This window comes from Phaethon aethereus (assembly GCF_964289735.1).
Source record: "Phaethon aethereus genome assembly, chromosome: 6".
Taxonomy (NCBI): domain Eukaryota; kingdom Metazoa; phylum Chordata; class Aves; order Phaethontiformes; family Phaethontidae; genus Phaethon; species Phaethon aethereus.
The window spans coordinates 21,946,438-21,958,746 of NC_138580.1; the positions used below are offsets into that span (position 1 = coordinate 21,946,438).

Genomic DNA, 12,309 nt, shown 5'->3' on the forward strand with positions numbered 1-12,309 from the left:
TTCTGTGAATTTACTGAACAAGTAATATAATAATAAATATAATTCTTGACAAGTACTCAGCAGACTGCACAGCCTTGCCATGCTTACAGCAGCCTGAGCTCTTCCCCGGCTGGGGTCAACGAGGAGAGGAAGCACAACTATTCAAACGCTACCAGAGGTACCTTGCTAAGCACAACGTATTTAGCAGCTAGCCTGTGGCTGCCCTGAATTTCTGTGAATGTTCCATAAACAAAGTCAGTCTTGCCTTTAAAGTAGCAAATATAAAGAAATACTTAAGTACTAACGTTGAATCTGCACCACTGGGCAGAGGTATAGGGAGCTTGTAGCCCTCACTCTCAGATACGCACTTCGCAACTCCCAACTGCAGGAAAGGAGTGCTGCTTGGTGTACCCCACACTCCTATATTCCCCCCCCAGCCATACACACACACATTGACTATGTGCTCGCTCTGACCCTACTCACATGCTGAGGTTTGCATCAGAAGGAAACCCAGGCACACAGTGCAAAGACGTGTTAACTTAACCCACCTCCTACCACTGAAGCAGGACGCAGCCAGAGCTCACATGGGGCCAGGAGTTTGCACTGCAGAGCATTCTTCCCTCGAAAGTAGGTCAGCTTAAATTAACAAAATTCATTCTGCAAAATTATGCATGAGATTTTTGTTTTTTCCAAGACACCGCCAACAGTGTTCCCAGGCCCCAGAGTGTATCTGCTGTTCAAGACTATTTTGTTTTCTTTAAAGGAAACTCTCTGGTTCCTAAAATTGCAATTCTTGTTTCTCCCCTCTCTACCAGTAACCATCTAAGCCTTCCTAATTGTAACACATTTACCTAGTTACTACAGACTTGTTTTCAGGGAGAGTAGGGTGACGGAATTTTTTTCACCCATGAATTAAGAGGATTCTTAACAAGAGCAAAAGTTCATTTGGAAAACAAGAGTTTTGAACCTCAACTCTCCTAGGATCAATTCCCTTCACTTCTGGCGTAAGAGCTGCAGAAAACTGAAAGCATAATCCCTGACATTTCACTGTACTTGCAGGACTAAAATATTTGCCCTGTAGATATGCCAACACTGCAAGTAACTAGGTAGCAGCTAATCACACTATAGATTTCATTGTAATTTAAAAATACCCAGAGCACCTCACTAGTCCATCCACATAGCAGTATAAGTGGGTCCACTTGGTAAATGGTTTCATCTACCTGTCTGTCAGCAGAGAGATGAAAAAGAATATTGATAGCATAACTGGGCAGTTATGTAAATTGGACAACTAAACTGATTCCAAATAATTTCTAACTCTTTTCTTTCCCCACAATAAAACTTATTACTCCTCCCTTTCAGTAAACAGCCTTTGGCAGGCACACAATTTTTTGCAACTGTCACTAGAAAGGTAGTCAAAGAAAAGGGAAGATAATAGATTTTAGAACTTGGTACTGTAGGGTTTTTTTTTTTCCTGATTACTGACACTTTTTTATGTTACTGTTTTAAAGCTACTTGTTATGCATAACTGTGGTATTTGTTTTTAACACACTGGTTGTAATTTTGTAAATATTTCTCTATTTGACTTTTTATCTCTTTGTTAGTATAAAAAACCCATAACATTTAACTTCTCCCCATAGCAATAATAAAGAGTTTACAACCTCTCATAGATATCCTGTTAATACAAACTGGATGTAAACAAGTTTTAAAGTGAATGGCAGTAAGTTCTTTAAGTAAGTTAGCCATTTAAGGAAAATGGCTGTAAATACATTAAAAGTTATCAAAGCTTCTTATGAAAAAATACTTTTATCCAAGAACTAGACCATGTAATTAAACAATTCAAATGTTAGCTATAAACTGGTTTTAATTAAAGGTAATCTGACTCATTTTAACTATGTATAAATTTAAAGTCAAACAACATATTTGTATCCATTTTCTACAGTATCTGTCACTTCTCCATAGTGGCTGATCAAACTTGCCAGTGAAAAACGTTTTGAGTAGGCAACCTGTAATACAGCTATGGTTTATTTCTGTCAAAGGCTGACTGCTGAAGTGTGAAAGAAACTCATTAAAAATCTCTCACTGTGATCCTCCATTGCAAGTGAAAAAAGAAAGAAAATACTTAATGAAGGGTACACTTAGCCTGAAGCCACATTCATATTCTGCTTTTCATTTTACACTATTTCAGTAAGCAATTAAAAGACAGCAATTAGTCACAGAAACACTATTCATACTGGTCATATTGGGAGATTAAAGAGGTTAACACTTATTTTATGTTAATATTATGAAAGTAATGAGGGAGATCAAGAATAATACAGCCAACTAAAAAGCAATGCTAAAATAAATAGAAGAATCTCTTACCTTAATCTTAAGACAAGATTGACCGCACATGGAACTTCACTATATTCGTCACTAACAGCAGGCTGAGACTATTAAAGAAAATGCAAAAACTCTTATAATGGATGCCAAAGGAAAAAAAATATCCCAAAATACTTGCCATGCTAACAGTTTGAAGTTAGCACAGAATATTTTACACATCCTCTAACTCTCAGAAACCTTTTAAACACTTTCAGTAACACAGCCTTAAAATATAGCTGATTCCAGTAAAACTGCCATATTTTAATTGCAGAGATACAAATGATAAGGCCTGCATAAAGCACTGCATGTAAGAGCTTTTAATCCACCTTCCATCAAAGCTCCAATAACCTAATAAATAATATACACACAGTGAGAATACCAAGCTACTACTCACATTATTTTTGTGTAACAGCTTTGGTTGTTAAGGAAGTCTTGCATCTACCCATCTGCAAAGAACTAGTAGCATATCAAAGTGGGCATCACAGCTCAGAGAATGTCTTTCACAGAGAAAAAATCAGGAACATTTTTCACACTATCACTCCTCCCTCACACTATGATATTCTCCCCAGCCCTCAACTAACATTTATATGAAGTCTCAAGTAAAAGTGTATCCTACGTACAGAGTACCTCAGGGTCCTCTGCCCTATTACGATTTTGTATCCAACCTGGTATGTTGTCACCACTCAGAGAAGCCTGTTCAAAGGTTACAGTCAAGTCCTCCCAAAATAGACAGACTTGCATCACAAAATTCATTTGATTGTTTTCCAACAGTTTTTCACATTAAAGCTACTTAAAAAAAAGTGTTACACAAGATCTATATTTTATTATCTGTGTATTTTAACAAATATTTTAAACAAAAGTTAATGAATATTTGGAAATGTATTTAATCTCTAAAAGGGGACTAGATATTTGTCTACTTCAGTTAAGTCCTTCCATTCATATAAACTATTACTATTATTTCTGCATCGTCAGCACACCTGTTATTTCAGTGTATACGAATATGCAGCCTGAAGACCAACAGGCACACACCAACAGTGATAAGCTGCACTAGGCTCAGTTCCAAGTCAACTTTTGGAGCATTTAGGTAAAGAAAAATCAACAGAAGACTTCAAGCAGAGACTTTCTTCTCCTTCATAAACTAAACAACTCATAATAAGAGTTACCTGTACAAACTAAGTCACAAACTGCAGAACTCTCAATTTCTAAGACATAGAAAGACTGTCGGGTGAAAGCCCTTTTTCTTTTTTTTCCCCTGTACTCAACTTACATAAGACATCTCAGATGCTGAAGCACTATGTCAACTAGCTCTGCAACAGAAAGACTGGGGTCATCACAGGAGATAACAGGACCAAACCTGGCAGGAAGCTGTTAGTCTTTCAGAACATTTCTATGACACCAATGAAAATCAGAGAATCTAAAATTGCAGGTGAAGTGGCAAGGGTCATCCACCCAAGGAATAGACATTTTTAAAAGAGCACTTTGGCTGTAAGCCAGTAATCCTATTAAGCAATTATTTATAGCAGCAATGCTTCCCACACTCTCAGCGCAGGGCCATGAAACTCAATATGGTATTTTATTCCTCTGAATTAATCTACTACTATGCCACATTACTGAACTATTTTACTGTATACGGGATGAAGCATTTTAATGACAAACTACATGTCGTGATACAAATCCTAAGCATGAAAAATTATTTGGAGATGTTCTGGCTACTCAAAAACAGCCATTATTACTCTGACAAAAAGACAGCAATTAGTGTGATCCAGTTATGAAGATTCATTAAAAACAGTGAAATTACCTGTCTTAACCAATTCTCCTGGGCACAAACATAACATGACTTTAAATTTCCTATCCATCTTATCCAGTGTGTGCTCACATTAATCGTTACAGGCCCAACTGCATACAGCTCTATCTTCACAAGTACTTGCCATACAAGGCTGCAGAACAACACTCCCACCTCAATTCACATTTTTAACAACAGAAATGAAAAAGAAATCCCTTCACTCAAACACTTGGAAGAAAAAAAAAATTGATAAAGACATTTTTACCTCTGTGTTCTCCTCCTCTTTTACTCTTCGTGACTGGAAAACAAATGAAGTGAGATATGAGCTATGCAGCTTTATACATTAAAGATCCAGAAATACTAACAATTAACATTAAGACAGAATTACCTTGCAGAGTATAAATGTCTTGGCATAAACAAAAGTTACCTTTTCCTGAGAAACAGCAGCTTTGCCTTCCTCGCTCTTCTCATCCATTTCATCATCACTCCATTCCCAGTCCCCATCTTCTGTTTTATGGAGGTGACCACTGGAACCCGGTACTCGTCTGACCTACCATTACAGAGACATCTTTAGTCTTTATTGGTGCTCTGGTCAATGAGCAATTCTTTGTTATTTTTATCTATATGCTTTCATTAGTTTGCTGGAGGAGTTACTGGCATACTGGAATAATATCTGACCTCAGGGGTCATCCTTGAGCCAGTGGGAACAGCTAACCTATGCAAAATTCATATAGGCAAACGGAGTTTGAACGTATTTTACAACCGCTTAGGAACAAGCTGAAGTAGATGACAACTGCTTACTAAGAACTAACCCTTGAAATGAAAGGAAGCTATTCACGGAACCAGAAGTTACACAGACAAGGTTGTTCTTGGGACACAAGTAAAAAACTTCAATTTTTCTGCTAAAAAGCTTTAAAATGAGTAAAGGTGTTAAGGATACTTTAAAAGTAAAATTATCCTTATTTCAAAAAAACACGAGGTATGTGCAGACTGAGAAGGTAAGCAGACATGCATCCCACCAAACTCATGTAGATCAAACAGTCTAACAAGGCTTAATAGGAGTATTCAGCAGCTACATCTGAAAACTACATACTCTTCTAGTGCCACCTCGCTCTTTTTCACAGTCTGACAACACACTTGTTTTTCCTGGATCATGTTCAGTTTATTTGAGCAAAACAAAACAACACCCAACAATTCTTCCCACACCTTGGTACGCATTTATGAGACCCATGAGATGGCTGGAAGCACAGCACAATTAGCAGCAGCCCCACTGGTGTTCAGATTAGAATCACTTTCCCTTATTATTTCACATTACGGAACCAAGATACAGTTCCTGCTGCACAACTTCAAATGTACAGGTAAGCTCCCCAGCACTATAAATTTCTAAAGCTTAAAGCATATTCTTTTGAATTATAAAAAAGGAAAAAAGTTATTGAGGAAAACAGCCTATATACATTGGTAACAGAATGAAAGGAACAGAGAGCATTAAGTGTTCACAGCACACAAAAGAGAGAACTAACTTGGCAGAAAAGCAGATTCAGGCCAAGAGCAACTGTTGGAGAAGACATCTAATAAAATAACTTAAAAAAAAAAAAAATTATGAACCAGATGGCCTTAGCTCAAAATGGTATATCCTGTTTGCCGGTATCTGCAGTAACATACAACAGCCTGGTTCAACTTTGGTTTCACAGATCCCCGATTGTGCTGTTTTGCTGTGTTGCACTGAAGTATACTGAGCACTGATTAACTTCGTTCTACCATCCTGATGGTTGGTGGCAGTGATGGAAACCCACTCTGCCAGCACAGCTACCTCACAAAACAGGAAAATCAAAAAAAGAAAAAAAGACCTGATGTCTGACTAGAAAAATTACTGGTTTGTCAACATAATGTTGAAGACTAAACTGGTAGTAACCTTGCTCTAAACCCCTCCCAGTTGCTTTAAATCACAATGCGGGGAGAGATGCAGCACATGACAGATTCCAGCTGCTTTTAAATCTCGTCAGGTAGTACTTCAGCAAAGAATGTGTGGCATGAAAATAGGACACTGGAAATCTGAGCTCATGAGCTTCTTGAAAGCTGTGTGATGCAGATATTAATACAATTTTTACAAGGTGGCTTCTCATAGAGAGCTGGGCACTTCAATTATTTCTGTTTTGGATTTGGACCAAGCACAATTTGGAGCTAGCTGGCCTGACACCACAACAGCAGGAGCGAGTATGAGCTTAGCAGCCTTCTTCCAAAACCTTAACAAAGCAGTTATCTTGGTGTCTGTCTGCACTCTATCCCTCTTGCCTCCCCAAACACCCATCTGCTCCTCTCCCTTCCCTTTTGCACGTGTAAGACTAAATCAGAGGAAAGGGTGAAGTTTCCAGAACCTCAGCACATTTCTGTACCTTACTCAGTCCTTACGATATTCCTCCCTTACATTCCTTCCCTGCACGCCCGAATAAGAGTGCTCTGCTCAGTTTCTCCATATTTTGTACTCCTTTGAAACTGAGAAGAGGGGAAACCTATGCAGGACACCAGGGGAATATCCTACTCCATCACTTGATTGACAAATTCTGCACTATTTTCCCTGTTTCCCCTACCAGGCGCCTAATGCACCAATTTTAGCTCTAGCTGCCTCAAAGCTTGGTACAAGAAGCTCATGTGTGTTTGGGAGGAAGGACCCAGCAAAAGTCAACAGCAGTAGGAGTACAGCAATTTCTTACTCAGCTGCAATCAACCCAGGCACAATCAGTGGGCTCTGACTGTCTACATCATCAGGGATGAGCAAGATACAAGGTAATCGAGCAGGCAATTTGCCTGGTGCTTGTGGATATAATTTAATGTTCTTCAAGGAACAGTCCTGACGTAGGCTTTTGTTTAACAGCACAAGCATTTTAGCGACAGCTATACATGAACCTATGAGAGGGCATCAACCACAACCAAAACCATGCCTTTTTCAAACAGAGTAAAATAGAATGGTTTACAGACACATTCACACACTACATCGTGCACTAATCAACATCTTTTCTGCGTCCGTTTTCAGTTGTTCTGAAGACTTATTCGAACTAGAATGATTTTAATGGAGCTTAATGAAGCTGGCAGAGAGTTATGGGAGAAGGCTTTACTGATGAAGATGGAGTGCATTTCAAGTTTTTAAATAGATTGCCTTTTAATAAGCAATAAACAAATGGCTCAAGGAAAAGAAAATAAGTTACTGCAAAATAAAATACTGTGTTAAATTAAATTATTTTCTTGAAAGGTGTCTGAAGGCAGAAAAACAAAAGTTTAGACTTGCACTCTGCTTCAATCAGACTGATTACCACCAGCACACATATTCACAGGAAAGAAATCATAGTTTCAGCTATAGCCAAGTACCCAACCTATTCAGCCTTCAACAATGTGAAGTTGTTGTCTATGACTTTTTTTGTTGGTGGGTATGCTTAACACTCGCATTACTTAGCAAATGAATTTGCAGAATTTTTTATTAACGGTCACTTTTGCTTAAGCTCAGTTCTGGTTAAGCCACAAAGACTCGGTCACATAGGGAGGGCATGTACCCGAGGTGTGGGATGGCACAAGAGCAGTGCACCATGCCTGCAAATAAATTAATTGTCTCTTCATTCATCATAAACCTGTAGAACTCTAACATCACGTATTGATGGAAATATATTAGCTTAAATTTCTGTTGTAATAGAAACTTAAACCAGGCTTGATACTAGTATAGTGCTGCTTCTCTTGAGGTTTTTCTAGTTTCTTTTCCAGACCACATTCATTGAAATGCATATTGGTAGTAACACATGTGAAGTATTTTAGGAGACAGCTAGCATTTTACCATATTCAGCTTACGGTAATAAAAAGCAAAAATACACTACAAGTAGTAAAGGAATAAAACCTACATTATACAACTAAAGCCTTTTAGGCTTTGGATTTGGCACAGCCAGAGGACCACTTTAAAGGGCTAAGATAAGACAACTGAGACAATCTACTACTTTGCTTCCATGGGAAGAGACAATCCTGAGACGTCCAGCAGGGCTGCACCCAGACCTACCTGGCTGTACAGTGAGCAGATTCAACCCACAGGCCTGGGATAAAAAAAAAAAACCTAGTCTTTTGCAAGACTTGTGGTCTAAATCAGCCCATCTTAAGGTCAAACAGCAAAGACTGTAAGCAAAGAGGCAGAAACAAAAGCGGCAGTGAGAGGGATATTGGATCATCTTGTTTTGGCAGCAGCAATCCCTCAGGATCCTCAAAACCACATTCTCTAAAATGCTTACAATGCGGCATCATGACTGGAGTGCACGATCTGCCACACCCAAGTCTCCTCAAGCTTTCATTTGTGCTAATACAGCTGTGCAGACAACCCAGTTGAAGAATTAAAATGGAACATGGTTAGCTTGCAGCCAAATCAGATTTTTAATTTAGCTGGCCATGAGCTAGCACAAGCCCTAGAGCCTGCACAAGAGGAGGAGCTGCAATATCATTTTCAGTAGCTGCCCAAATCATCTGTGGTAAGAAATCACCGTACATTCCCAAAAAGTGATACAGACTTAAATATGAACAGGGAGCAAATAGATCCAGACACAGCATACATTCATCTCCATTCCCCTTCGTGAGCATGCTAGTTTAAGTTCTTTAAATCTGTAACACAATTTTTTGTCATTCCTCCTCCTTTTATTCAGCCCAAATACTAGGCTTTCAGTATTAGGCTCAGTATTTTTAATTTCCTTCCTACATGCAAACACTATAAACATATTGTTGGCTTTTCAGCATAAAAAAACCCCAACTTTTCAAAAGTATCTTTGAAGCTTTTTAATCATGAATTAATATCTGCAATCAACATTACACATCAGCGCACATTTTCCTAGGAGGGGAAAAAAGTCCAACTACCTGCTTCCAGTACTTTTTTTTATATGCTACTTTCTCATATAAAAACCTTTCTTCTTCATGAAAAAAAAAATAGAAAAATGCTGTTATTTTATGTTCTGAAACAGAAATGGTAGCATAGAAGAACATTTTGTAATCTGTATACACACTTCATTGCTATCAAATATTTAACTAGAAAAGGATAACTTTACTTCAGGAAAAACTAATTTGGTATTTTCTCCTATCAATATATTGTTTGTACTTTCAGAAGTGATACATCTAGGATAAGCATTTAAGCATTGTCATGACAGTGGCAGAGTTCGGAGATGACAGTAGCACCACATTAGATATGAATCAGCTGTAGGGGTCATCACCCATTGCAATGTCCACACAGTTTATTAGACTATGATAATCTGTAAGAGTTTAAGAACACTCATAATCAATCCAAGCAATAAGCTCCAGCATTGGCCAGTTGTATCTTTGCTTTGATAAGAAGAAGTAAGTGTGAAGGCAACCCTTTGGCACTTTATGTATTCCCCCAATTTCTAGTAATCCTCTTTTCATATTATGTTTGCTTTTTAAATAACGTTTAAAATCCTAGGACCTTTTAACAACCGTGGGATAAAATTAAAGCGATTTTGTCCCTTAAAGAAACCGGTTCTTCTTAAACACTTGTCTTTGGACATGAAACATTGGTCTTTTTTGTGCTACCCCAAGTACTAGTTTGCTAGGATGCAGTGCATCACATTTTTATAAAGGTATGCCAGGACGCTACACTAAAATCTTCACGAGATTTTCAATTCATCACAATCAAGTCTTTCCGACCTTTTGGATTACTCTTGAAGCGTTTGTCACAGAGTGGTAAAGCTCTATATCCCTGCTGTCCTTACAGGCCCAAACAACCTTCAACACAGAAAAAACCTTTCCCAGCAAGTACACTAAGGGCTATTATAACAGGCTGTGAGGGAGGAAAAGAGAAAAGGAACAAAGATAAGCGTCACTGAGCGGCACCACTGCAAGAATTACTCTGTTAGAAATGCATCATCATCAGGGTGGAAACAAAAGGAGCGTTTCTCTAGGTGACATTCCCGCATACTTTACTGTTTTGATTGTTTCCTTTCAATTTACAGGAACAGGTGTGCAATACGCAAGTATTTTGCTGAAGAATAGTTATATACATACACGTGCTGAGCTGTAGCCTGTTAAGCGCTCACACTGTGCGATACAACAACAGGAATCCGTGCCTCGGGCGTCAAGCATTTGTAGCAAAAACATTACCGTGCGCCTGGGGGCGGGGAACAATTATCCCATTTTCTCCCATCAAACCCCAGTCCCCTATGGCAAAGCTTATAAATTCTTTCCTTTGGCAGTGGGCAGCTGAAGCTACTCTTAAATGCTGCAGCTTGTAAAAGTTAACGAAAATGCTGCAATGGGCCAACAGAAAAATCACTACATAGAAAAGATGAGGTGAGTTCATGGGGGCTTGATGGCCTACATAACACTCAACTGTTATCTAAAAAATAAACTATATGGCTGCTGGTGGATGGTTATACAAAGCTGTGTTCACCACTGCACAAAATATTCATCTGTGCTTCGCCAATAATCTCAGCCTCACTGGGTCACTGCAGGAACCCCTGGAAAAACTCATAGAAACAGCAGCAGATCTGAAGAGAACACACAAACACACAGCAATAAAGATCATCACTCAAGATATTTTCAAACAGCAATGATATTCCTACCCAAATTCAGAGAGACAATGCAACATGATGAACGCCTCAGCTTCCCAAGTCCCACTTAAAGAATCTCTTATATTCCTAACAGAGTTCAACTCCCAGCTCTGCTCAACAAAAGTATTCCTGGAAATGTATGTTGAAGATACACTTCACAAATATGGACATTAAGAGTTTTTCTACCCTCAAAATAAAGTGCTAAAGGAAATTAATGTGAATGAACAGTGTCAAGTGTATGCAAGACAGACCATTCATCCCAACTTCTAGTATTGCCCTGGTAGGCAAAAGAATTACCTGAAGACAAGAAGGAAGGAAGTTGAAACCATGCTTATCTTGGAGCCTTGAAGACATAACTTAGGAATGAGTACTGCATAGCTCTCAAAGGACACCATACAATGATAAAGAAGCCAAGCAAGCCCAGACTTCATGCCCTGCTGATCAACTTTCAATGAGATTCAATGACACTTCACCATTGAAAGAACAGATAAACCTCTCTTTTCTTCTGATTTTATTTTACAACCAAGTATAGCATTTCCCTCACATGACCTGTCCTTCAAAGAATACACTATGTTCTTCCTGATTCATGCTACCTCAAACTCCTGTGGTTTACACACAGACAGTTAAAGTGTGTTCTTTTCTTCTTTTTATGTTCCCCTTTTCTTTCTACAGGGAGATTTTTAAGACTGTAAACATTATTTCGCAACTACATCCATGGTTTCTATCATATGACATATTGATTGCAAATTCACAGTCCAACCTGCTGGAGAGAAGACATCTCTGCAGTCCTCCATATGCAAGCCTAAAACTGTCAGTGGACTTTGGTTCAATTTCCCAATCCCCAATTCCCCAGCAAGAATATACAACAGGGTTGTATTTGGAATATTGTAAATATTTGGAATTTCATTACTGTTTATCATTTGAGATACTACTAGAAGACTGATATCAAAGGAAGCATGCTTGTATTTCACCCAAATGATTACAGAATTACAGTAGTTGAGAATATTCTATATATTTCTTCTGATAACTTGTTACAGGCCTCCAATTTTGCAGAAGGAGATAAAGAAGTGGACAAATGAAGTGGTTTATCCAAGGCCACAAAGCAAATCCAAGACAGAGCATGGAACTAAAACAAACTCCTGTATCTCTACAAAAATAAGGAGGAATTTCTTTTACATTGCATGCTGTAGATACACAAATGCAATTTCTCCATCAGCTTTAGTCAAAATACATGACATCAATAGTTCTTTATGCTAGGATTATATCTAGCTCTATTAATATTTCAGAGGGAAAGGGAAACAGGTTAAAACATGCTCTATTCTAATTTGGCTTGTATTGTTTTAAAAACCTAAATGCTCCTTCCAAAATAGGACCTACACTGAATCATAACTTTAGCTAATAAAGAAAACAATGAAAGCCTGCAGCCTTACAAAGACAAATTAGCACATATTAGAAAACATATTTCACATAAATCAGAAGAGCGCACAGGGAATAAAAAATGAGTTTGACTGGCTTTTAAACTGCACCCAACACAAAAGCAGCACAGAACATTGTAATCTACAACCAAAAGCAGTTTGTAGGACGAAAAACTTAACAAGCCACTGACAACACTAC

General features: G+C 38.3%; 1 protein-coding gene across 1 annotated transcript in view; it reads right to left on the reverse strand.

The window, feature by feature from the left end:
- STK39 (serine/threonine kinase 39) overlaps positions 1–12,309 on the reverse strand; it is a gene marked incomplete at its 3' end in the record, with an annotated part of 102,428 nt that overhangs the window by 38,436 nt on the left and 51,683 nt on the right. The window contains exons 11-13 of the mRNA XM_082001864.1: positions 4,545–4,667; positions 4,383–4,415; positions 2,338–2,405 (exon numbers count right to left, since the gene is read on the reverse strand). Coding sequence (XP_081857990.1) covers positions 2,338–2,405; positions 4,383–4,415; positions 4,545–4,667 — 224 coding nt within the window. The remainder of the gene's footprint in view (positions 1–2,337; positions 2,406–4,382; positions 4,416–4,544; positions 4,668–12,309) is intronic.